Source organism: Stegodyphus dumicola, chromosome 10 (assembly GCF_044657685.1).
Source record: "Stegodyphus dumicola isolate Sdum_Otavi_A_Nest chromosome 10, ASM4465768v1".
NCBI lineage: Eukaryota > Metazoa > Arthropoda > Arachnida > Araneae > Eresidae > Stegodyphus > Stegodyphus dumicola.
This window is the reverse complement of record NC_140777.1, coordinates 45,896,868-45,923,632: the sequence shown is the minus strand read 5'-3', so window position 1 is coordinate 45,923,632 and position 26,765 is coordinate 45,896,868. Positions and strand designations below refer to the sequence as shown.

Here is a 26,765-nt window from a genome sequence, read left to right as displayed (position 1 = left end):
AACAAGGAATCCTGCAGTTTGTTCATCAGTGGGATCGTTGTGCTCAGGCCTATGGTGTTTATTTTGAATAAAGTCTACATTTGTACCCACCGTGTCGTTTCGTATTTTTTCATTTGATCACCCCTTGTAGTAATACTGCTAATACTATTCTTTAGCTAGGCAAAATATCGAAGTAAGGCAGCTAATTAAAATTAAAGAAGTAAAACCTGCATGAAATTTAACAATTATTTAATGTTAAAATTGTAATTTCAGATATAAAAACATAATAAAGATCAACTACAGCGAACCTCAAAACCTTATCTGTTCTTTCAAACCTTTTCCTGAAAACAACTTCTACTTCTTTCGTTGTCTTGTAAACAAACATGGATTCTTCCAGCGAAGTTAAAATGTTTCGTCCTAAACGAAAAAATAAATGTTTACGATTAAAAAGGGCATCTTCTGAGAGCGAAGATGAAAAAGAAGAAGATATGAGGTATAAATATAGACTTCTTATCAATTTCTGTATGATTGCTCTTCGTGAAGTAGTCATACTGACTACATTAAAATTTTTTGCAATTATGGTCAGAGTTTTAAAACTTACTTAGGTTGAACCTAATCTTTTACAGTAAGGATCTTCGCAAGTAGTGTAATATAGGAATCAATTAAAAGTTTATGTCAATTTTGTAATGTTAATCTCAATAATTCTGATACTTTTGCTTGGAAAATTTGTATTGTAATAGTTTTTCTCTTGAATTTTTCAATCATTAGTTCAATTTTTACCGTATAAATTTTATATTATAAGAAGTTTATGTAACTGTTAAGTGTATTTCTGTTACTGTAACTTCTAAATATGAAGTACTAGATTTAGATGGACTCGCTAAATTTCTGGATTATGGTGCACAGTTGACATTTTACTTATAATTGTCCGAAAGACATATCCAATTTTAAATATAAGCAGAGAATTGTTGCCGTTGATGAAGGGCAAATGCTTTTAAGTGCATTTCAAAACAAATATTGCTATTAATTTTAATTTTGTAAAATTTCATGACAAAATGTTGTTTCTCTCAGAACTAAAAATCTTTAAAAAAAAAAAAAAAAAGGTTTTTAGTTCTCAAAGATATGAGATAAACTAAAAATTTCACTGCAGCAATATCTTGAAATTACTTTTGTCAATTTCATGTCAAATTATCTTATGTTTTTTATCAGCAACCAAAAAAGGTACTTTTTAAAAGTTGCTAACTTATTGTGGGCTTTGTGAATTTTCTAAAGTTATTTGTTTTCAAAACATTAATACTTAAAATTTTATTCAGAATTGTCATTTGAATTATCAGTTGTATACTACATTATCATCAGAGAAGCCATGGTTGTAACTTCCGTCCCTTCATAGAAGGCAACGGAGGGTTCCTATTAGGTGCCTCCACAATTAAATGATCTCCACTTCTTGCCTTAGGAGTGGCCAGTTCTGGAAAGACAAATACCCACCACTAGATTAATATAATAATAATAATAAATATCATCATCTTGGTACATTTAAATAAATGTAACATTTGATTTATTTGGATTTAATTATCTGAACAAATAAATGTTTTCCATGAGTATTATTACTGTAAAATACTTAAATGAGTATCAAGTGTAAGTTTTTGATATCAGATACGAAAAGATTGTATCTGTACAAGATAATTTAATCTTAAAATTGGGGAGGGTGTGGATACTGAGAAAAAGGCACCCAGGAAAAAAAAATAATTAATGAGAACACTTGCATACTATTTCCCTATGCCTAAGGTTCCCTGTGTCTTTATGTAGCATGATGCAACAAGACATGTACAGCATTTTATATAACATTATGATTATACAAATCATGAATTAAAATTAAATAATATTACTATTATTTTATAGAATATCAATTTACCATTTTAATTTAAATTACCTTATAGTGACAGTAAAATTAAAATTCATTGAATTTTTTATTAATTCAAAGTCTGAATAATGGCAAAGATTTTAAATTGCTTTTTTTAAGAACATAAATGATTTTTTCTAGGAAATTTATAAAAATTTCACTCAATTATATATCTTTATTTAAAGGCAGATATACTTCTTTAATTACTTAATTTACTGTAATGAAATTATGATAAAATTGCTATATTAAAAAGCAACTGTCTTTTCCGATCTGGATGCACAAAACACTTTATATCCTTTAACAAATGAACTTCCTTGCACTTGATATATGCAGCTTTCTTACTAGCTTTCTCTAAGTTATTTGGGAAAAGTAGTAATTCAAATTATTTTTCATATTTTTATCCTTGAGGACATCTACAAAAAAAGCCTTCTCATATTTCAGTTTAGTTTAGTATGGCAAAGTGCACCAGGACTGTCTGCCTAAGGGGAAGGATGCCTTCATGGAGGACTTTCTAAGGGAAACTAGCTCGTATACACATTATACATGGGAAGAACCATGAAAATGCCAGCCCATTTGCCTGGATGCAAACCCAGCTCGAAATTACAAGTGTTTGGCGATTTTACAGCTTGGCTGCTGGTGGGCTCCTTCTCATACACCAATCTGGAATTTTAGTATAGACTATAAATTTTTAGTAGAGGAATCATATCAAGTACATTAAAAAAATATTTATGCTTTAGATATGATTCTAAAACTCTTAAAGAAAATTCTGTCTTGAGGTAACATTCTGAAAAACCAAACTGTATTTATATTATTTGCAATTTAATTTTTGGTAGATGATAATTATTTGAGAAAAATGCAAAATGCAATTTTTACAATATTTATTGATGATATGCTATAATCAGATACTTTTTATGAGATATAAAAATTCCAATATTGCATTGATACTAAGTTAATGTGCATTTTTTATTTTACATCATTAACTGATTAATGACTTTTAAAATTTAAACACATTATTTTTTATATATTTTTGGGAGGGAGCAATGCAAAAAATATATATTTAAAAAAATGTACATTTAAAATGATTTACTACATCTATTTTTTTAAACTTTTTAAGGAAACATATTAAATTTATGTAGAGCAAAAAGAAAGTCATTAAAAAAGCAGCAGTTGAATTATTCTGGAAGTAGATAATCTTATTCTGATGTTTTGTTGTTATATTTAAATAATAATGTTTTATTTATGCAATAATTCCTCTTCCATTAATTTCCTGTTTACTGTTACTGAATATAGTGAATTACTTGAAGATGCCAAGGAGCTGAGAAAATTAAGGAGGAGGCCTCATGGTGTCAGGTAAAATACATATTTATATAAATTAATAATTAATCCTTAGAGTACATAATACATTAAATTTTGTAGAGGAGGTAGGCTATGTATCAGTAGCAATAATGCCGATATTCAGTGTGTTGGTACTCAAAATATTTTAAAATGGCAAATATATTTTTTATTCTTAGGAATACTGAAACCTCATTTCATAGATTTACTTCTCTTTTGAAAGCTGTTCATGATCTAGAATATTTTTAACAATTTTTCCCATTGGAATTATTATAAAATAGATTAATCCATTTCTGATCCAGAGATTATTACTTATTTAAAATTTACAGCAGTACCTTTTATCATAAGTTCATAAAAAAGAAATCCATTAAAAATCATTAAATGTGAGAGAAAAAAGGTAAGCACAATTTTAAACAGATGAAAATTTAATTTTATCATATCTGTATAAAGGCAAGTGAAAAGTAATGAGACAGAAAAAAGGATGGGATATTAATGTCTGAATAGAATCCCCTTTCATAAAACATTAGGGTTATGATCTTTTTCTTTTTTCCTTCTTTATCTCTTAGTACCACTTGACTCTTGCTCCAGATTTTTAAGCCCATGGATTTGCCTAAAGGCATAATATCATAGCAAAATGTTCAGCAATGCCAAAGATCTAAAAATCTCTGTCTGCAACACAGTCAGACCATAATTTCTTCCAGCCTGGATTTGTGATCTTGTCGTGGGTGCCGGGAGACACTTTACTCAAATAGTATATAATAAATTACTTTTACTAAATTTGGCTATATTAATGCCAGTTTGGCATCATTCTTACTTGAGTGAAAGGCGAAAACCTTCACATTTATTAATTATTGTTAATTGAATGGAGTCTGGTTAGTTCCCCTTGAAAAGTCAACCAATTTCCAATTGATCACGATAATTACTTAGTTTATTAATTTTCATATTAAAAGTTTGCATTTCTGATTTTCATGATTTAAATTCAAGTTCCTTTAAAAATATTATTTTTTGGGATTAAATTTCATACTTCTGGATTACTTCATTTAGATACATTTTACTAAATTTATATTAGGATATAATATAATCAATTTTACTCTAGTAAATAAATTATATATATATATAAATCTTTATAATAAAAGCTTAATGCAACTACTTTGCTGCAGTTTAACAAAAGGAAAAGAATGATGGTTTGTAACTGCAAAATATTGCTCATTACATATATACATACTTCATTTTATCATTATATGTGCATTTTATCATTTTAATTGTTTATTCAAAAAAGCTAGCAATAAACCAGCTTGGGTGGATTTTTGCTGCTTTCATTTTGATGGAAATTTTGCAGTATCCTCATTAAGAACAAATCCAAAGCAATTGTTCCCATTAGGGAAAGTGCAGAAAAATATTGTGTTCCTGCTGGTTTTATTATAGTGTCATTCATTGTAGGCAAATAATATAAGTACATGTTTTATATTTAAGACAAAATAATATCACTGTATAAACCGTTGGAATTTGGAAAGCAACAACAAGAGCATACATGAAAATGCCAACACTGCTCGCTAAAATTGAAGAATTGTTATGAATATAATTACCAGAATTTGGCAGTTTTTTCTAAGAAGGTTTTACTGATACATCAGTGTTGTAACTGATAATAAGTAGATGTGTCCTTTTGTAAAATTTCATAGTGTGATAGTACTTCTGTGCAAGGAAGCTGTGATTGTTTTAGGTAATATTTGTTAAGCACTACACAAAAATACTTGTATTGTTAATTAAAATATTAAGTTATTTATATTAGCTGTCTTTTTGGATTTTCGGTAATAATACCCAACCAAGGAAGCAATGCCTCAGTTCCTGATATATCACTAATAAGTAGTAAATGCTTTTCTAATCTCAAGTAGATTTAATATTGTCAATGGCTGAATATTTCACATTAATACTGTAGCAAAGTTATCTGAAGAGAAATTGTTCAGCTGTTTCTTCAGAAATTTAGTTATAATCTACAAGTGAACTCTTTCTAATGCAACCATTCTATATAACTTTGATTTTCTAGGAAGGTGCTTCTATTAGAGATGTATGTTCAATGCCAATGTTTTTTTATGCTGTTGAAAATTATGGTCACCTTTCAAATGAGATCATAATAGGAGAATTTGCCGTATTTGCTAAAATAAAGAATTCCACAGATATTAAATTTGATATAACTGTATATTTTGTTCGGTATGTAAAGAAACTTTATAATGCTAATAAAAATAAGTCTAGAAAATTAAAATTTTAATTATGATAATTTATATACAAATGTATTTTTATTTAATCAGTGTGAACATTTTCTTTGTTTTTCTCTTTAGTGCAATTGGGCTAGCATTAGGAAAGAAGTTGTCAACTCAAGAGGAGCTTATCTCAGTATGTATTAAAATTTAAATAAAACTGTCCATAAATTCATTGTTATCTTAATAGAAATATCATACATGAATATATATTCTTTTTGGTGAATGAAGATTTCTGTTTCTATTTTATAAAGAATTTGAAAATTGGGAGATTGAAACAAATCATAAATTTAATATAAGTCATTGATCCTGTAATCAGATTTATAGAAGGAAGTGTTTAGCTTCTCCCCTCTCAATTATAATCAATAATAATTTGCATTATGTGCATATAAATGCAATTTGATATTTATGTATTAAACTACCTTTGTAGAAATCACCAAAGCTTCAGAATGTGTCAAGCTCTGATAACCACATATGTAAGAATTCTTCAATTTTTTTACATTGAGCTTCGCTATTTTTATATGTGTTCTTGTTTTCCAAACTCTACTGGCTTTTATTTTTTTTTAAATTATGAATTATTTTTTTTTCTTAAATTTGATTGTAAAATTTAGCTTTGTGGGATTTGCTTTTAATAGAAGAAGCACATAAAATTTCTGTAGGAATGTAGTACATGATCCCATGAAATTTTCGCTAGAATAAAAGAAATAAAACTACCCTGCAAGTAGGATTATTATTTTTTTTTTTTACTTATAAACATATAGTTAAATTATAAAATATGTATGCATGCAATAAATAATTTTTATAACAATAAATCATTAGTCTTTCATTTTTCATTTGTCAGACTGTGTGAAGTTAGTTTATGCTAATATGTAAGCACCTGAATTTTTTTTTCCAATTCCATAATTATTTTAATACTTTTGCATGTTACAGAGTTAAGTCTGTTCAATTCAAAAAACTAGTAGATTTATTTATTTTGTATTTGCATTCCTTTTTGTTTTTTCTGTTACATATTGGCCCCCCTCTCTCTGTCCTTTTCCCCATTCAGTATTGCATGTATTCAAAGTTATTTTTTATTCACTTAATGCTTTGTGCAGAGATATCTCATCAGTGAACATTCAGATAGGTAGCTTACCTCATCAGTTAGCATTCATATACATGAGATGTATAGGGCTTCAGAGGGTTAGAGATATTGTTCTCCTGTAATGATAGTGAGGTCTGGATCAGCTGAGCTTAAATAAAAAAAAAAAAAAAAAAAAAAAAATTTAAATTAAAAAAAGAAGGATCAGATTCTTAGTGTTCTGTTTATTTATTTTTTTTTATTATTATTATTTATTTATTTATTTTCCAAAAAAGCTTTCAGATATAAATTTATTTGATTTGAGCATCTAGAACTTGATAATAAGATATTATTATTTTTTTCCACAATAGGACCATGACCCTTTTAAAATGAAAACTGGTGGTTTCATTGATATGAAAGCTTTAAAAATAAAAGGAAAGTGAGTATCTCACATTTTTCTGTTCATTCTATTTTCATTATATTAATAAAAGATTATAAAAATAAAGGCATTTTAATAGCATGCTTTTATTCTACTGTCTGGGAGTTAAGGAAGCTATTACTTTGAATAGCCCATATCTTTAAGCTGTGAAAAACATATCCCAACATATGTTGAAAGTATATTGTAAAATTAAAGTTAGGTAACATTGGCCTGATTTAAAGCTGCTGTATCTCTGTCTACAGAAGTGATTCTTGAACTGTTTTTAATTCATGACCTCTTTATAACATTGAGTTTTTTTTTTTTTTTTTTTTTTTTTTTTCTTTGTGTGTGTGTGTGTGTGTGTGTGTGTGTCCCCAGATATTAAATATAAAATAAAGATATAAATATTCTCCCATAAATAATTTATTTTTTTGGTAAGTAATATATGTACAAAACCAGGTAGTTTTAGGTTTTATTTCAAGTATAAACAAAATAGCTTTCAAAACGGCATCAAAAGGTATTTTTTGTTTTTTCCATCAAATAAATTCAGCTAAATAAGTATCCAAATAATGGCAGCTTGTCCCGCATTGTCACTTGTTCCTCCATCTTGCAGAACCCCACATCCTTTCAACATGTTGAGTATGAATCTGCATAGATGGGTCAACAAAATTGTATCGATGATTCACCTTGAAATATTCAAAACCGGCAGCAATGAGCTTCTCTGTCTGATATCCAGGCTGCGAATCTGACATTATTGTTGAGCCTTCAGCAATATTATTTTGCATTTCATGCATTAATGTTGTTTCCTTCCATCCAATCTGGAACTCTTAGAAATGTTTCTTTTTGTCTCCCGGCAAATTCCACCAAAGACCCACTATTGTGGCAAGATATGACCTTGATTATTCTTTCGACATGTAAAAAGGCTTTCGTCAGTTTCGACAATCATTCTGGGCACTCCAAATTTAATATTTCAATTATCCTCCAAATCTTTCACGTACAGTTCATGCATATAATTATTCCAATCAAAAACAGTCGTATCGGATAAATCCAACTGATGTTTGTACCATTTAATAGACGACTGTTCATATGCCTAAAAGCTTCTTTAAGCTGTTCTTAAAGCTTTTAAAAATTCAATATGACTGTTTTCAAACCATGTACCAGTTCGGACTCCAAACTTTTGTTGACAATTCATATCATGGCCATTTTTACAAATGCGTTCTTTGGGTAAAATTCCAACCTCTGTGAAAAGTTCTATCACTTCTTCTTCATTTGAAGGAAGTTGGAAGATGTTGATTTCCATTAAAAAAAAAAAAAAAAAGCCACAAAAAGTTTCGTGTGTTTAACCTAAACATAAATAATCTGCATAAATGTAGCAAAAAAAAGGGTGTGGTAATAACAAGTGCGGGATAATACTCTTTATTTTAGCACCTTCTATAACCTGTATAGTTACAACCGAAAACATCGCAGACGAAAATGTCGCGGAGAAAACAACACAAGGCGAAAACGTCGTGCTACAAAACATCGCAGTTCTAAAACATCGTGGTACAAAACATCGTCGTTGAAAATATCGTGGTAAAAAATAAAGTATCTACAAATCATCACATGACGATAACATCGCAGACATGCTTTTTTCAGGCATGCTTTAATAAGTGTAAATGGATATTCCCATAATTATTTGTGAGCACAAGATGGAAAGAAGGATAATTTTTACTTTCATATTTTTTATTAAGTAATAAATTTTTGCTGAGAAAATAAAAAGGAAACTTAAGCATAAAAAATTAATGCAACTTATAGCACTTAATAGAATTTTAAACCGACATAGTTAACTAACAAAGGCCATTAATAAATCATTTTTATAAAGTTTTTACTGGTAATATTTCATAAAAAGTATAATCTATAAGTTACATTTAATTTTCTATGCTTAAGTTTCCTTCTTACGTTTTCAGCAAAAATTTATTAGTTAATAAAATATGTGAAAGTAAAATTTATCCTTCTTTACACCTTGCACTCACAAATCATTATGGGAATATCCATTTACAATTATTAAAACCTGAAAAAAGCATGTCTGCGGTGTTATCATCATGCGATAATTTGTAGATACTTTATTTTTTACCACGATATTTTCGACGACGATGTTTTTAAACTGCGATGTTTTTGAACCGCTTTATTTTCGACGACGATGTTTTAGAAGTACGATGTTTTCTCTTTGCGATGTTTTCTCCCACGTTGTTTTGTAGCACGACGTTTTCACCTTGCGTTGTTTTCTCTGCGACGTTTTCGTCCACGATGTTTTTGCCGCAATGTTATCGGCGGACACCACCTGTATAACCTACAAGGGTCGCCAATTTTGGCAAGATATATAGGTAAGCATCATAGTATGTAAGTACAATCTTTTTTCCTGTAAAAGGCACTTGATAGATTAGGCAGTTTATAAATGTTACTTGATCACAAAGGATTTAAACTAACATTTTTGCTCATCATCGCTTTTGCATCATCTAAGCTTTCTGTAATGTGGTTTACATATTCTAACTTTCATTTTAAAAGAATTCTTCATCTTTACTGTGTATGTCTTTCTCTCTTGTATGTTTTTCAAAAGGATAACAAATATTCATCATTATTTTCTCTAAAAATATTTCACCCATTTTAGGCTTTTTTAAGGCTAGTAATAAGTAACTGAAATTAATGTGTTAATTTCGGAAATTCTATTGGCGGCAGCGTCATTTGACAAAGAAATTTTCCAAATGTCACTGCTATATTTACTTCTTTGAAGTACTTTTCTCATTTTAATAGCAGCAGATAATACAGTATCTTTAACAGTCATTCAAAATATTATTTTTGTTTATTTATGAACTAAGGATTCTTGAGTTCAAGATTCCTTTTTAATTTTAATAGCCAAAACGTTATTGCAATTTAGACAAAGAGGTTGTTCGGTACTTTTCTATTTTACCGGTGCAGGCAATAAAGTAGCCAAAAATGGTACAACCAATGCCAAACAGAATATCCTCGTTGGTAACTTTTATGCCTCATTCAAAGCAAGTCACTGCCATTTCTCATCAGATTGATTGTTTCTTTCAATACTGGCATACAATTTACATAGAATCTTTACCAGGTAGTTCAGTTTTATGCCCTAATGGCCGTTCATGGTAATTAAATCTATTAGGATTCAATTACACAGCTTACCCGAAGGCAAAAGTATAGAAAAGTCAAAGGTAAGGGTTCAATTCATCGGCTTTAATGAGAATGCACTAGTGAAGTAAAGCACTGCAGTTTTACATAATTTCTGAGTAAGCTATTCATACGAATTGAAATAATTCTTGCATTTAAACTTGTATTCCATATCAATATTTAACTTGAAATTAGTGTAGATAATTACTGAGAGAATTAGATTTTTGTAGTGTAGTTTACGTGAGATGAGATAACTTCACGTCACTTGATATGAACCTGGGAATCAGGATGTTGTACCATGAAAGCATAGTAAATTCTTAAATTAATGTCTTTTTACAAATTTATTGTCTTTATTTACTGTCTTTTTACAAAATTTTATACGATATTGAAATGTTTATGTCTTCAAAATAAAAAAATTCTTAGAACTAAAATTTGTTAACATTTTTTATGTATATACTGTGTGTTGTCGTCAACAAAGTCTACTTGGCGAGATTTGCGCTGGCGAAACAGAAAAGTACCGGGTGTTCATTACCATCACAGTTGTTGAAATTAAAACCAAATTAGAGAAATGTTTTGCCAAATTTTCATTTGTTACATCTTAGACACCTCTTTCTAATCAGTAGATCCTGCTAGAAGCAGTTATGTAGCATTGCCATTAAGTGTAATTGTCTTTGTTACTCTGTTGGATATGGACTCAGTTGTTACAATATCATAATCAATGATATGTGTATTTTCCATAGTATGTATATGGAGACCATAGAGATTATTTACCATAGCAACATTATTAAAAATGTGCCAAATCAAAATTTCTTTCGTATGTCACTGCTGGTTGGTAGTATAACACAAACATACTCTGTAATTTTTTGGAAACAATAGCAGTCTTAAACAGTACTTAAGTATTACTGCAACCAGTTTGGTGATTTCTTTGCAGAAGAAAAATAATTGTGACTTGTAATTGCAATCAATTAATTATGATGAATGTGCCTAGTATTATATTCAATATTTTACATTTTAATTTACCTCAAAAATCAGTTGATATACTTATTCATGAAGATTTTTTTTTTTTTTTTTTTCTGTTTTTGTTTTTGTTTCTTCTGCTCTGGTAAGAAATTCATGATGATTGCTTTTAAGAATGAATTAAAAATAATTGTTTCCTTTAAATGAATGTATGGCAAAATTTTGTATTTGTTCAGAAATTTTGCAACAGTTTCTTCCACTGCAGATAAATCCCACAAGCATATATTTTAAAACTCAATTTAAGGGGAAAAAATCATGGTTTTTCTATAAAAGTCATTTGAATGCATCAAAAGAGAAAGCATATGATATAGGGGATGTTGCTAGCTAAAACGGAAGAATTATTTTCTGTGCGATTCCCAGAGTTTGTTGCATTTTAAGAATTTGGTGACTTTCACTAAGGTGGTTATGTTAATGCTGAAGGTAATTATGTTAATCATTGTTTTTCTGTTTAAACTTGTAAGAATTAATAATGATGATATTTAAGCATATTACAATATATTAACTCTAGAATTCTTTATGTATCTTCTTCATAGTTTGTTTACAAATTTAGATGATTTTCGTATTTCAGAACTGGCGTTGAAGAACTGGATGCTGTAAATTTAGGTAGTGTATTTTCAGCAGAAACAAACCGAAGAGATGAAGATGCAGATATGTAAGTATATTTTAAAAGTGGTAAGTATATAAAAATGTGAGTTTCATATCTAACCTCAAAAAAAACTTTGATTTATTTCCAGCATCTATAGTTGTCATTGATCAAGATTATTAACAGAAATGTTTTAAAAGGAAATGAAGTTAATGAATTATAATTTTTCCTATTGTTTACTATATTTGCTTAATACAGTTAGCATACATTAGTCAATGAGTTGATTAATCATGTTAAGCAAAATTTTCCTATAATTAGATCAAGAATGACCTAGGGAATCATTAATAATATTTTCCAAGTTTTGTTCCTAATGGATGAATGGAATTTTTCATTATTTTTTCACGTGTAATATAAATATAGGCCAGTTTTCCTTATATTATTTTCCACAAAGGCTTTCCATCTCTTTGGTATATATCTCTAATGAGTACTTCTTTGTTAAACAGATACCAATAAGCCTTTAGAAGCAATTAAAATTTGTGCATTACAAATTGGATAAGTTTGACTGTTTTGGTGACTAAATGCAATGGCAACTTTCACAAGGTAATGTAATGTATACCTTGTAAAGTAATGTATAGCTGACAAAATAATGTAATGTGTAGCCTGTAATGTATACCTTGCTCAAAGGAAAAAAATGAAAGAAAGAAAACAAAAAAGGGACAGTTCTGTACCTCTCATTATACTGGATCGACTGAAGAAATTTAACTTGCATTTTTCACGTCTAGGAGGCCCAACATGGATCATATATTATATTTATATATAACATTCGAACGTAGGTATTTCCTAAAATGACACTTTTAGGAAATACCTACCTACGCTACGGACTTTTTCCTAAAATGACATACCTATTTTTTGGGTCGTATGTTTTGAAAAACTACCAAAGCATTGGCAGAAGGTACTGCTTTCATATCTTTTTTTTTTTCCCCTAACTGTATTAAGAACGTTTTTTGGCAAAAAACTTTTTCATGTGTGACAAAATAACTGTAAAATTTTTACATCATTTAATTTGTTCACAAGCAACTACGTTTGCTGGAGGGTTAAATAGATATATTTTTCAACAAAAGCGATCCATTTTTAAAGTCAAAAGTCATTAAGTCAAAGTTATAGCATTAAAAGTATGTCTAAAATCTAAATTTGTATGTGTGCCATAGTATTGAAACTTAGTAATAAAATTATGTTTATAACGTAACTTCATAACTAATAGAAAAATTGTTGATTTTGGACAATTAAGGACTATTAATTTTGTTTTTGGCATTTTGCTTTGTTTCACTTTTCAAATTTTTGCCCCCAAATATTATTGTCCTGTGTCATATTTAAAGAAATTAAATAATGGAGAATATGCATAAATGTATGTATGTTTCTCACTTTGGGATAAAACAACGATACCTAAAACCATCAGATTTTGAATAATGTAATCCTCCTAATTGTATGGTAATTACTAATTGTAATATGTATTTACGGGCATCTGGAAGCTCAAATTTGGAATTTGTTTTATTATAGATTTCATATTTTGTAAGATTTTTAACAAATTTTTGATTAACAAACTGAAGGATTTCAAAATGAGCAATGGCAATGTTGTACAGGGAGAAAAAAATTTATCCCCGCTCGCAATATTGTGTATAGGAAATTCTAAAGATATGCTGATTTTAAAATTATTTTCTGATATTGCTCTTGAACTGAATTTTATGGTTTAAGTGCAAAGAACATGATATTTAATAAATAAAGGTAACATACAAAACATTAAAAAAACACCCCTTTGGGTAAAGTGACCACATGTCTCAATTTTGGTGGGACAGTCCCACTTTTTGGAGGACTCCCGCGTTCTGCCAATTTTCAAAAATGTCCCGCTTTTTAGAAAACATCTGCATTTCTATTTTAAATGTATTTAAAAAATATATTACCTATTATTTATTAATTATTATAGTGAATATAAAGAAATAAAAAAAAACACATAAAATGCATGCAGAGTAAACTAAATTAGATGATGTAACGAGTTAGATTTACTCGGTGCTGTTCAATCATTATCGTTACGTCTCTTCAAGGAATATGTATTGTTAACGAAGGAACAGTTAGCAATTAGCTGAAGGGCTATTTCATCATAAACCACAATAAAAGTTTCAGATCAATTGATTGTACGTCGCAAATGATCAAAACATTGTACGATAAAAAATTTGCATGTGCAAGGACAAAAACCAAAGCAATTATTTGTAATGTTTTTCCACCATATTCGTTTTCACAATTGCAGTAAGAATTAGATTAAGTGCACATTTATATCCATATATTATGATGCTTCCAACCACAAAGATATAAAATTATTTCTGACAATTGTTAGACTTTTTGATCCAGAAACAGAAATTAAAATTAGAGTATTAGATATTGTTTCATTGCCAGGTGAAAACTTCATAAATAATTTTTGATCCAATAAGTACTATTTTAAAAAAGCGTAATTTGAACAATAAAATTATTGCCTATTCTGAGGATTACAGTAATGCAAGTTTTAGTGGAAAAGCTAGAAGAGGCATAAATAACGTTTTTACGAAACTTAACATTTGAACCAAAAAATTATTCGAGTAGGTTGTGCAGCGCACTTTCTACACATTACTATTTAAACAGCATCTGACTTGCTTCCAGTGGATGTTGAAAATATTATTCGAAAAATGTATTCGTATTTTTATTTATATAGTTGCGTGTGTACGGGTTCGTAACAAAATGAATGCACAAGTCCGATGAAAAATGAACAAAATTTATTATTATCACAAGAAATATGCTTAAATTTCCTCAGATATTCGTGCAGTGTTGCAATATCTCACAGTAGTTATCTTTTAACTACTCAAACGTTCAAGAGAACTTAATTCAAAACAGCTAAAGAAAGCTAATCTGCAAATTCGCTGCAGTCATCAAGAGCTGTTTTCTAAATAAACTCTTAAAACAACAACAAACTAACTAACAAATTGGGAGGTTTTCATGCCGCTTATATAAGCTTTTTAAATGCGCAAGAATTTTCTGGTATTTTCTCGAAATCAATAAGAGATATTTATTTATTAAATATGAAATGCACGTGCTCTTGTATTTTTAATTTTCCGGCCTAGCTTTCTTTTAATATTCATCATGTGCTGCACTGCACAGGGAATAAAACAATTTTATTTATAATTCTACTAACATTAATTAGCTAATTAAATACCAAATCCATAACAATATACTGTGCGTGTTGAAAGTTTGAAGGATTTTTGTAAAATCGCAGAATTCAAATATTAAAGAATTATTCGTTACAGCAAAACACGATGGCTAGCTCTTTTCCAGCTGTAAAATATATTTTTAAAATATGCAAACCATTAAAATCATGCTTTTTATCACAAGATAAATGTCCAAGAATATTGCAGCTCTTTTTGAAAATGACACATCACAAATTTAGCTTCAGTTCATCCACAATTAAGCTACAATATTTCACAATGCTGTGAAAATTATTGAAGGGGACAAAATTTCGATTATGGAAGTGTCAAATGAAATCAATAATTTAAAAACAAAATTGCGAGAAAGAATTGATATCAATTACGTTCCTTTAGTTATTCGAAAGGGCATCACTAAGTTGGAAGAACAAGGTGCCATGAAACAACCTGATTTTCTGAAAAATATCAGAAATTTTTATAATAACTGCTTGGAATATCTTGAAGAATGGACAGTTCAACTCGAGAATATTAAAAACTTTCATTGGGTGACATTAAAAAAGGAGATTTTATGGGAATATATGGAAAAATCTTTTTAATATATTTGTAACCATTTTCCAAAAAATAATATTTGTGAAAATGATCTTTTTGATGAGATGTTATTGGTGAAAAGATACATTACTGATGAAAAATCTAAGTGTTAGTTGTCTGCAAATGTGGAAACAGACAAAAAATGGACAGAGTTATTCCTTCATTTTAAATAGAATAATATTCCTCATGAAAATATTTTGAAAATTGTAGAGCACGCGCTCTTCCTTCCAGGAACAAATGCAGCAACAGAACGTGTTTTTTCTGGTATCAATAAAATATGGACCATTGAAAAAAATGCATTTGAACATTAAAACTTTAAAATCTGTATTAAGCCTAAAATCTAATTTGACCAATTCATATGAGAAATTTTTATAAATGATCCGAATCTATTGCAAAGTATTCACTCAGATAAAAAATATGACCGTGAAAGAAAATCATAGTTTTTTTAATAAAATATTAAATTAATTAAAAAACATAATATTCAAATTATTGTTTTTTACAAATATTTTTATAGTTACCAATAGTTAATAATAAATATATTTTTGTATATTTATAGACAAGTATATGAATGTATATAATAAAATATTTTTTTTTGGAATTATTGGTCTGCTTTCATAACTAAATTATAATTCACGTTTCATTCCATTTGCCCCGCTTTGTCTGAATGAAAATGTGGTCACTTTACCTTTGGGCGTAATGTAAAATCTGAAGGCTTTCAGATTTTATTTTATTTATTTATTTTTTTAATATTTGTTTCTCTATTTCAGGATGAAATATATTGAAGAAGAGCTTATCAAAAGGAAAGGGACATCCAGTATTCCACTAGCAAAAAAAGAAGCTCTGTAAGTTTCAATTTCCATTCTTTTTAATTAAATTCTTTAACTAAATGTGTATTCTTAGTATAGATTAGTATTTTTGAACAAAATGTTCTAAATATTTATTGTATAACTTCAGGTTTTGCGCATTTTTATAATTATGAGCAAGAAAAATAGTCTTGTTGCTTTGATGTTTTGCATGCTGTTTCTAAGTAATTATTTGCAGTTGTCAGTTATAAACTATTTTCATGGAAGTAAATATAAAAGACCAGATTTAAAAATCATATCTTTTTGCATGATAAATACTTAAAGATTATATAAACTTTTAATTTAAGTATGTGCTTATTTGCCCTTTGATATGATTAACATTTATTGAATTCTATATTTGAAAGTATTAAAAAGAAAAATAGTGTATTTATGTTTGCAGAATGCAGCCTATATCATATTGCTTTTCACACAATTATATTTTGCAGTCAATTTCATATATTTAAATATTGCATTAAGGAAATTTTATGCCAGATATTTCTACAGAGGAGAAGGAATTCTCATTTGTTGTTAAATATTTGTGATAAAATTTCTTTCCTAATGAATTTCCATTACCTTGTTTTCCTATAAAGCATTGTGTGTTATTTTTTATGTGTATTTAATGTTAAAAATGTAAAATATATATATAAATGAATAAAAATTAGAATAATTTACATACGTTAATTTTCATTTTTAATTTTCTTAATTCACTGCTTTGTAAAATATTGTAAGAGAGAGTGGTAAAAATATATTTAATGGGTACACCTTGGCGAAAATTGGTGATTTTTGGCGGTATAGGGGTACTGAATTTATGCAGTTCTTTGACTTGTTATTTTAGCTTGTGTAACGTTGATTTTTGATGCATACTTGTATATCTAGGAAAGTTCTTGAGATGTTTGACCTTTGCCACTTTTGGTCAATTTTCAATCCAAGAAATTTTATTTCTATGAATGAAAATTGCACAAACTTGGTATCCATGTACACATCAACCTATTTTCACTTAAAAAAACATCAAAGAGTTGCGCAAACTTGGCATTGCGCACTCCTTTGACTTTATCCATGTACACATTGACCTATTTTCACTTGAAAAAAAATCACAGAATTGCACAAACTAGGCTCTTGGCAATAAATGAAACAACAACTCCGTGATAATACAAGGGGTGCCCTTCTCTCTACTCTAACTCAGAGAGCTAAGTTATAAATTATTTCTGTTTCGAATCTGAGTTAACAAAGTTAATACAATTTAAAATATAGTACTGTTACGACTAAGCACATTGTGCATCAAAACTTTGTAGTTAATTAAATCTAAACTTTCCATATTTGTTGTGTGGAAAATTATTTACAGTGTAAAGTTTATTTGATAGCAAGTACTAATTTATTGAATACCTTCCTCTTTTAGAAAATTAGCAGACAGTAGTAGTGCTCATGAAAGTGAAGAAAGTAATACTAGTGAAGGGTAATGTTATTAATTTAGTTCTTAATATTTCATATTTAAATTTTTTTAAAGAAAATTTCTTTCTGATGCTTCTATTGCTTGAACACAATTTTCAATACAGAATTATTGCTATCAAATAAAGAATTATTACTTTTAGAGTAAATGTTAAGACCAATGAATGAGCTATAATTCAAAATGATTACATTTAGAGCAAAGCTGTGCTTGTATATTTTTTCACCTGAGGTAGAGAGGTAAATATGTGCCACTATATAGAATGAAAGATGTCCAGCCACTTGGGTGGATTGAGGGAAAAACCAATATTTTTATTATAAAACCAATATAAGTCTACTTGGTCACCAAATTAATGTTCTGTTACAGAAAATGATTAGGTTCGAAATTTTTTAAAGTTAATGAAGAACTAATATTTAATTTTCTGAAGCTTCTTTCATCACTAGCAATAGTAATTGGTAATGTTAAAAGTGTTTTTAGAACTGCTTCCAAATTCAAATACAGTTGAACTAATCTATATTCATGAATTATTTTTAAAGAATATAAGCTTATAGTTATTTTAGTACTCACAATTATTGAAGATAGAGAGGTTTTGAAAACTAGATATTTTTTGGTTGAATTTCTGCAGCATGTATATCATTTGAATATTTAAGTTATATGCTGCTACTTTTAAGTTACCTAAATTCATTGTCATTAATTTTTCCACAGTTGGAAACTGAAAATTTAAAGATATTACATTTAGATTTTATAGCTCCATTTGAGTTGTAAGATCAAAACATTTAACATTTCTTTAAAGTTGACTATAAGTAGATAGTATAATTTTCTAAAAATTTAGTTTTCTTATCAATTGATTCTTGACAATCTGATTTATTAACCTTTTTATAATATATCTATTTTATCTTTTTATAGTCTAATTTACTAACTTTTATTTTTCACTTCTGTTCAAATTATGTTGAGGTATTTATTTCTAAAGCTAAATGTTTGGATTTCTCACAATTACTTTCAGAAATATTATGGAAAGATATAATCGCACTGTTGAACATATGGCTTCATATGCATTTATAGTTTTTGGCTAGATAACTTATAGTGAAGTAATATTTACTTTGTTAACTGCAGCCTCAAATTCTGCATAGATCAGTATGCATGACAGTTTTTGATTGATATGCTACAAAATGGTCTAGATCCACATCCTTGAACAGCATTTGCTTTTGATGCCCATCGTTTATACATGTGACCTTTAAATGTTGTCTTAAAATGTACCTAAGTTCATCCCATTAACAGGCAAGATACTCCTCCCCCCTCAAAAAAAAATTCTTTGTATAGTTTTAAAAAAGTATTAACATTCTTGACTTTGTATAAGTGGCATTTTTGTAGAGCCTAACAATGAATATATTTAGCATGATCATTTCTTTGCCAAGTAATAGCTGACATGCCTTTGTACAATCCAACCCTATTGGCTCATTATCATATCCTTGACCTCAAACTTGGATATTGGGACTATCATTTCTAATTTATAAACAATCTCATTTTCAATCTATTGGTTTTCTCTTTTATTTCTATAAAATCGCTAAAATTTCCACCAATTTCTGTTAGTTCTTTTTTTGTGTCCATACCTAATAATTAGATGAAGTTGTTCATAGAAATATGCAGTGCACAAATCAAAAATGAAAGAAAAATATTTTGCTTTTTATTTTCCAGAAAAAATTAAACATCACTATCTTATATGAACTGTGGTAAAATTTTTCTAACCATAAGAAATACGTGTCTTAGTTAATTACCGTAATAAACAAGGAATGAAATAGAATGGCCCATGCGAAAAAATGTTTTTATTTAAAATGCTTACTTTGAAAAACAACACTGTTAAAAGAGATTAATACATTTAATATATGAATGAATAATAGGACCATATAGCTTTTTGTAGAAAATTATTTTATATAAGTCATTCTATAACAGAAATTATCCTGTAAATTAATACAAGCTATGTTTTTGTTATATGATGTTTGCAATTATTGCTGTCATTAATTGATTTATTAATGCCTCAGAATACATAAAAGTCTTGTCTTGATTTATACTAATAATCCTGTATAGATCATAATTCTGAAGGAAATGAAACATGATTTTAATATTGAAACCTTTAACTTTCTTAAAATTATCCAAACGTGTTTCCATTGTTGGTTCAGAATTCTGTTTAGTTTTTTAATTTTACAGCTTTTTCATTTTCCTTTTCTTCATCTTTAATTTTAAATCAATAAATAATATAACAAATTTCTTTTTAAAAGATATTCCTACATCTAAAAGTTTCACTCAGTTACTAAATACTAAGTTTTATGCTCTATGTTTTTTCTTTAATATTCATTTTCTACAAGTAGCAGGTAATACGAGCTGCTTGTCATAAAATGTTTCTTGGTGAAGGGTTTGACTGTATATAGTTTTTGGATATTTTCCCTTAGAATATCCTTTATGAAAACATCACTGCTGCTGCACATAATGTTACATACTTTACAATAATTAAATAATCAATGAACCAGTCTTTAACAGTGGTACACCTTTTGTTATTCAGATGAATTTTTATTGCAAGAAAAGCTTATTTGAGCTTGAGCAGAAGTTTATATGCCAGCTGCTAATATATATGCTAATTTAAATATGGTCAATAGATCAACTGTGAAATAATATTTTTACAGTTCACCATTCTCATCATATCCCTGCAATATAAGTGCAGTTTTAAAATTAGTGAGATTTAATGATGCATCATGCTTTATCTTTATTTTTAACCAGTCTCATCAGCTAGCTTGGGGGGGCAGGTAAAGTTTATTAAATCGAGAGAATATAATACTTGTTTCTGACTAAATTTTATTTGCAGCAATATGTTAATTTATCACATCGATCTGATTGTTTTGATGCTTTAATATATATATATATATATATATATATATATATTTTTTTTTTTTTTTTTTTTTTTTTTTTTTTTTTTTTCCCAATCAACAGCTTTATTGCATTCATTTGTTTCTCCTTCTGAAACTGTAATTCGTAAACGTTCTTCATCAGGAATCTATAAGTATATTTTTATATCAGTTATCTTACATTCAGCATAATATAAAATGTGTGCTTTTGTATCAGCACCAGTTATATGAAAGTTAGCCAAATCAGTTTGTCTTAAAAATTCAAAATCTTAAGCTTTCCTCTTTATTTCTTTGATACTAAATAATTCATTGCATTGTTTCATTATAAACAGTAGAAAAGTTCAACAAAATAGATGTTGTGTCCTGTTTTGTATATTTATTTCCAAACTTTACAAAGAATAGTAATATGCCTGTTAGCTTAATCCATCCAGTAATGTATGTGTTATAGAAATAACCATAAGTGAAACCAACTGTGCAATTTGAGTGCAAGATAAAATATAGCTACAACAAAGTAAAACTTTAAACCATGCATCTCTTTCAATGGCACATTAAAAAAAAATGCAAATACTGATAGTATGATACATTTCATTTTCAAGCATTATTGTTTACAATGCTGTTCCAAAGAAACATGGTTCTTTATGCTTTAAGCTAACTGCAAGAAAGTCTAAGTCACATGACTATTCATTTTCACTTAGTGGACTAAGCTTGTTATTGTGAAGTATATAAAAGCAGTAACAGCTATATTTCACAAATTAAAAGAGATATGGTAAAGGATGACTAATGTTACCAGCATGATGCTTTCTGTGCAGCTTTAGTCTAAAAATCTTAAAATGTTAGTCTAAACAAGCATAAATAAATTTCAGTGTATTAGTTCCAAATAATTTTAATATTTGAAAGCAGTACTGTGAAAAATCAGCACTTTTGAGAAGAAATTAATGTTATTAATTCTTTTAATTTATCTGAATGGTGTATAATACAAATTTTTTGTTATACTTTTTGATGTATTCTGAAATTTTAAGTTAATGATCATAATTTCTTTTTCGAAATGAATTTTGAAATATTTTAGCTAGTTTGACACCCTTTTTTAATTATTCACTCTTGTCTGGCTCTGATTTAAAATATTAAGACCAACGATAAATAAATAGTAAAGTAAATATTAAGACCAATGAAGTAGCTGTAGATAGCTAACAGAATAAATATCATTTACCTTGTCTCTCTGTTTTTAATAGAAAGAATGGTATTTTGGTGTTATAGTGGGCACCAAGAAAGAGAATCACTTCTGTAATTGCTGAAGTTAATTACTGGCTGAAAACAAGTCATTTTTAATATTTTGCCTAGATAATGTAACAATTTCAGTTAAATTTGTTTTGCTTATTTTTAGCTGCTTTATGTATTATTTAATGGCCCGGACATTTTAAAAAAGTAAATAAAATTCCAAAATGAAATTTTAGAAATGATAACTAAGAATCATAGAACCAGTTTTCAGCATAAAAATCTTTCTATGACTTGCAGCACAAATGCTTTCACTGATATATAGGTGCATTTTGTAATCACTTTTGCATAGTCTATTGCAAGGTAAAATATTTTTTTCTTAAAGGAATACTACATATGGCTTAACGTCAACTTGTAGTAGAATTTATATGTAATACATAATAAAATTTGTATGGTGCAGCATGTAAAAAATACTGCAGTTTCAAAAATTATTCATAAGAATGCCACCAGAAATTACATTTAGAAATAAGTATGAAAAGTTGTATACAAGGAATAAATATTAGCCAAATTTTGTCATGTTTTATTTCCTTACATTATCTAATTTTCTTTTTTCCTGCATTTTGTTTTCCATTTGGAGGTGTTTTTCCCCGCAACACCATGAAATTTATGTATGATGCTTTTCTTTTACAATGGTTAAACAAACACATAACACAAAAGTGTCAAAAGAATGATTAATTGTTGGATAATTTAAGCTGCTATAAATAAATTTATATCAATGAAAGTGAAAAATATAATTATGTGACATTAAGGAAATGTATTTTTTCATATGATTTTTATTTTTTTATTCCCCCCTCTCTCTAGACCTCTGAAAGCTGAGGATGTACTGTTTGAAGTGCCTGAGCATTTACGAAAGTCTTCAACTAAGAAATCTGAAGAAATGTTGTCTAATCAGATGCTTTCCGGTATACCAGAAGTGGATCTTGGAATACAGTAAGCTAATCTGGTTCTTTAAAGAATCTTAAGTGGAAGGTTGAAAACAAGTTAAAAAAATGTAATCACATTTATTTTTGGGATACATAAGTGAGGTTCATACCATTTATTGACAGGAATGAAAACATGTCTTTTCTAAAAGTACTCTTTCTTAAAAAAACAGTCCTTAAAAACGATTCATTTTTATTTTGTTTTACTCATCAGTTATGAATATCATGATAGTAACTTGCAGCAATCGTCACAACACTATTTGTTACTACTGTGAAAGAAGCACCAAGTTCTTATGCTTGATTCAATGTAAAATGATTTCCACGTGTATTTGTTATTGTTACTGTAAAATTCAGTATAGGAGCATCATTAAGTTATGTTAATATTATAATACAATTACATGTTAGTCTGAATGGTGAACATTTTGCTAGAGGCTTTGTATTTTTCATTTAAATATGGAACAGTTATGAGAAGACAAATTTTATAAGAATTGTAGTTTTCTAAAACATATCAGAATATGAGATGTTTTTGTCTTGCATCAGGAGTAACAATATTCCTAGAAAGTGAGTATTCAAAAAAATCTTAAAATGTGAGAATTTAAAAAAAAATTAATGTTATGACTTTTGCTCATATTTAAATTAAGCATGCTATACTTAGAAAGAATTCCTTAAAAAATTTTCTTTCTTTTGTCAGATCTGTAGAATTTCATGTAGAGAAAAGCATCCACACAAAATACATTGCACAAAAATTAAATGCATAAGATGATGTAATGCGCTCTTTGGACTACTTAGCCATGAACTGTTGAACTGTTACGGATGTGTTCTTAAAACATGTCACATATCTGTAGACTACAATACTTTCTACAATACTTTCTGTCATTAAGTGACCAGAACCTTTGTCATACTGGATATAACAGAGATTATGATCCTAAATGAAAATATTTCAAATGCAAATAATCCAAAATAATAATAGTTAAATGGTGTTTACCTAATAAAACAATAGGCTGTGAATTGTTAGCAGGTAGGTCCAAATGAGATAATCATCTGCCCACTCTAATTAGTCCCATGTTATTAAGAAAGACATTCAGAGATGCTAGTTTACTTTTGGAATGAACACACCCTGTTTTAGTTGTTTTATTTCTTCTCTGAACTCGGTTTTTGTCCCGCTAATAAAATCCATGCCTCAAGTCTTTTTATCTTAAGTAAAGAGATATGGAATATCTATTTACTTATTACTTTGGCCACCTAAATGGCGTAGTGGTTAGGGAAACCGACTACGATACCAAAGGGCCTGGGTTCAAATCTTGGAGAAGGCATGGTTCTAACTGTTCGTCCTTTCATAGAATGTAACGGTAACCACCTACTAGGTGCCTCCACAATAAAATGGCCTTAGGAGTGGCCAGTGATGAAAAAAGACAAAATAGTGCCCACTATGGAATCATACTTAAAACACTGTTCGAAAAAAGAAAAAAAAACTTCTTTACTTTGGGATTCTTATAATTACGGATAAACCTCTAAATGAAACTTACAATAGAATAAGTTTAGTATCATTAGCAGATAAATTACGAATATTATTAAAAACATTTAGCTCACTATATGCAGTTAATACTAAGTTAGAATCATTATGCAGTTCATTGTTCCTTTTAAGTTAATTTCGATAAACTTCTTCAGCAAGCTTAATTGAAAGTCCTATTGAGGAATTTGTGGACATGTTAGAAAGTCACAGCGTGACCATTATTTGGAGCTGTTCACAAAAAAGCCAGTTCAAACACCACATGTCAGAATATCTGCTGGGTTATCTTTTGTTGGGCAACAGAACCAGGCTTTTGGCTGTATAAACTTTATAATCTTGTTAACTCTATTAGCGATGAAAGATTTCCATTACATATGTTTTTCTTGGTAATCAGTAATAGTGCTTACTTCCACCTCAGTTAAGTTTACATCGATTAAATGTTCAATTTGACTATCTAAGCATTTTAATTTATTCATTTTTTTCAATTAAAACTTCTAGATGTTTCTCTAAGATATCTCATGTAACATTTTCTTCTGTTGAGGCTACATCAATCTTGAAATTAATTTAGTAGTATTTGATCTTTTGACAATTCATTTTTGTTTTAGTTTTTTTTAATTTTCTTCAGAAGCCATGTTTTATACTTTAAAGAATTTTACATTTAAAGCGAAAGTTATAACAGTTAAAGGCTCACTTGTAATCCTCTTAAAAATGGTTGAACACTGCTAATCCATTACTGTTGATAATAGAAATGCTACACTAAACACAGTTCACAGAAATCGAAACATTGATATATAGATAGGAAGTTTTACAATTCTGATAGCAAATATAGAAAAACATCACTAATAAACATTGAGTTATTACTAAACTGCAATTTATTTACATGAATTAAAAATGATAAGAAAAAAAAATTATTACAACATTATAGATCTGAATCAGTCATTGTCTATGTTCTTGTCTGCAGGTTCATCTAGATGCTGGGTTACAATTGCATCATACAGTTACATAGCCATTTCCCACATTTAGAATGATAACTTTTAATGAAAGAAAAATATTTTTCAAACATATATGAAAAAGAACGTTAATATTAATAGAATTAATATTCATATCTAAACACAATATATCCAAAGTTATGAAAAATGCTGTTTAAAAATGCTATTTATTTAAAGCTGTTTGATAACTCTAGTGCAAAAATATGAAATACTTCTTAACTGGTATCAAAATTAAAATTAATAAGGAATTATTTTGATAATAATGTTAAATATAATTTTTCCCCAATACTGTGAAATGCGATACTTGAAATCTTATAGAAATTCTTTTTGGAATCATACTTAAATTCTGAAACAGTAGAGTACCAATTATACAACCTAAACATGCCATGACATGGAAAGTAACAGGTGAAACATGCAGAATATGTTCATTATTTCAAAAATTGCATGCTAGTAACTTGAACAGACTACAGGTTTATACTATATGTTCCACAACGAACCAAAAAAATCAAAGCTGATGAAAAAGTTGGTAATTGGGTTTTGTTTGCCAGATGTTTGACATTTTCTTCCAGCTAGATAGTGCACTCTCTTCAGAAGTAAAACTCCATTGATAAAGCTGCTCTACATATTTCAACAATATCTCCAGGGCTTTGTGAGAAATTTTGCCCCTGCTTTCTGCCCTCACTACTTCATTAACTTTTCTGTTTTTCTCATCCTATTAACAATGTCTTCATCTATATTTTCCTCATCTTGATAAAGCCATTCATGCATGTCCTACACTGTTGCTTCAACTTTCAGATGGAAAGATATATTCTTTTTCTCTTTTAAGCCATCGCCGTGCACCAGAAAATAAGGGAAATACAAAGGTAAAAATGTAGTACTGTAAATTGAACATTGTCACAGGAACAGAAGAAAGAAAATGTCAGCTCATCAGTATATAACAACTTGGTACCGAAGTTAACGAAATGAGCAAGTGACTTACATTAATAAAATCAATAGTCAAGTGCAAATGCTGCTTAGTGGTGTACACTGAATAATTTGGGATTTTTAATTTTTCCATCGAAGTCAGATTAGCGAAGGTCGGTTGACTGGGACTTTACTGTATGTGTCATGTTTAAAAACAAATATAGCGTCATACATTAGAAATACGCAATGCTGATGTGCTTTTCAGTGCATGGACCATTTGCATTGGATTTCTTCAAATTATGTGAAGAAGAATCATATAAAGCATAATTTTATTCTGTAGTTGATAAGCAGCTAAAAAATAATACTGCTACCAAAAGTATAAAAAAAAAGGTTACTATTTAAATAATTTGTAAAAATAGTCATTTAGATAGCTATACAGAATGATGCTTATAAATGAATTTGTGAAAATCTGC

At 28.6% G+C, this 26,765-nt stretch overlaps 1 protein-coding gene across 1 annotated transcript in view; it reads left to right on the top strand.

The window, feature by feature from the left end:
- The first annotated feature begins 333 nt into the window (after positions 1-333).
- Positions 334-26,765, top strand: part of LOC118195820 (splicing factor C9orf78) — a 33,558-nt gene continuing 7,126 nt past the window's right edge. The window contains exons 1-8 of the mRNA XM_035367157.2: positions 334-472; positions 3,167-3,226; positions 5,545-5,599; positions 6,892-6,959; positions 11,689-11,772; positions 16,283-16,357; positions 17,754-17,810; positions 22,772-22,900. Coding sequence (XP_035223048.1) covers positions 363-472; positions 3,167-3,226; positions 5,545-5,599; positions 6,892-6,959; positions 11,689-11,772; positions 16,283-16,357; positions 17,754-17,810; positions 22,772-22,900 — 638 coding nt within the window. The 5' untranslated portion in view covers positions 334-362. The remainder of the gene's footprint in view (positions 473-3,166; positions 3,227-5,544; positions 5,600-6,891; positions 6,960-11,688; positions 11,773-16,282; positions 16,358-17,753; positions 17,811-22,771; positions 22,901-26,765) is intronic.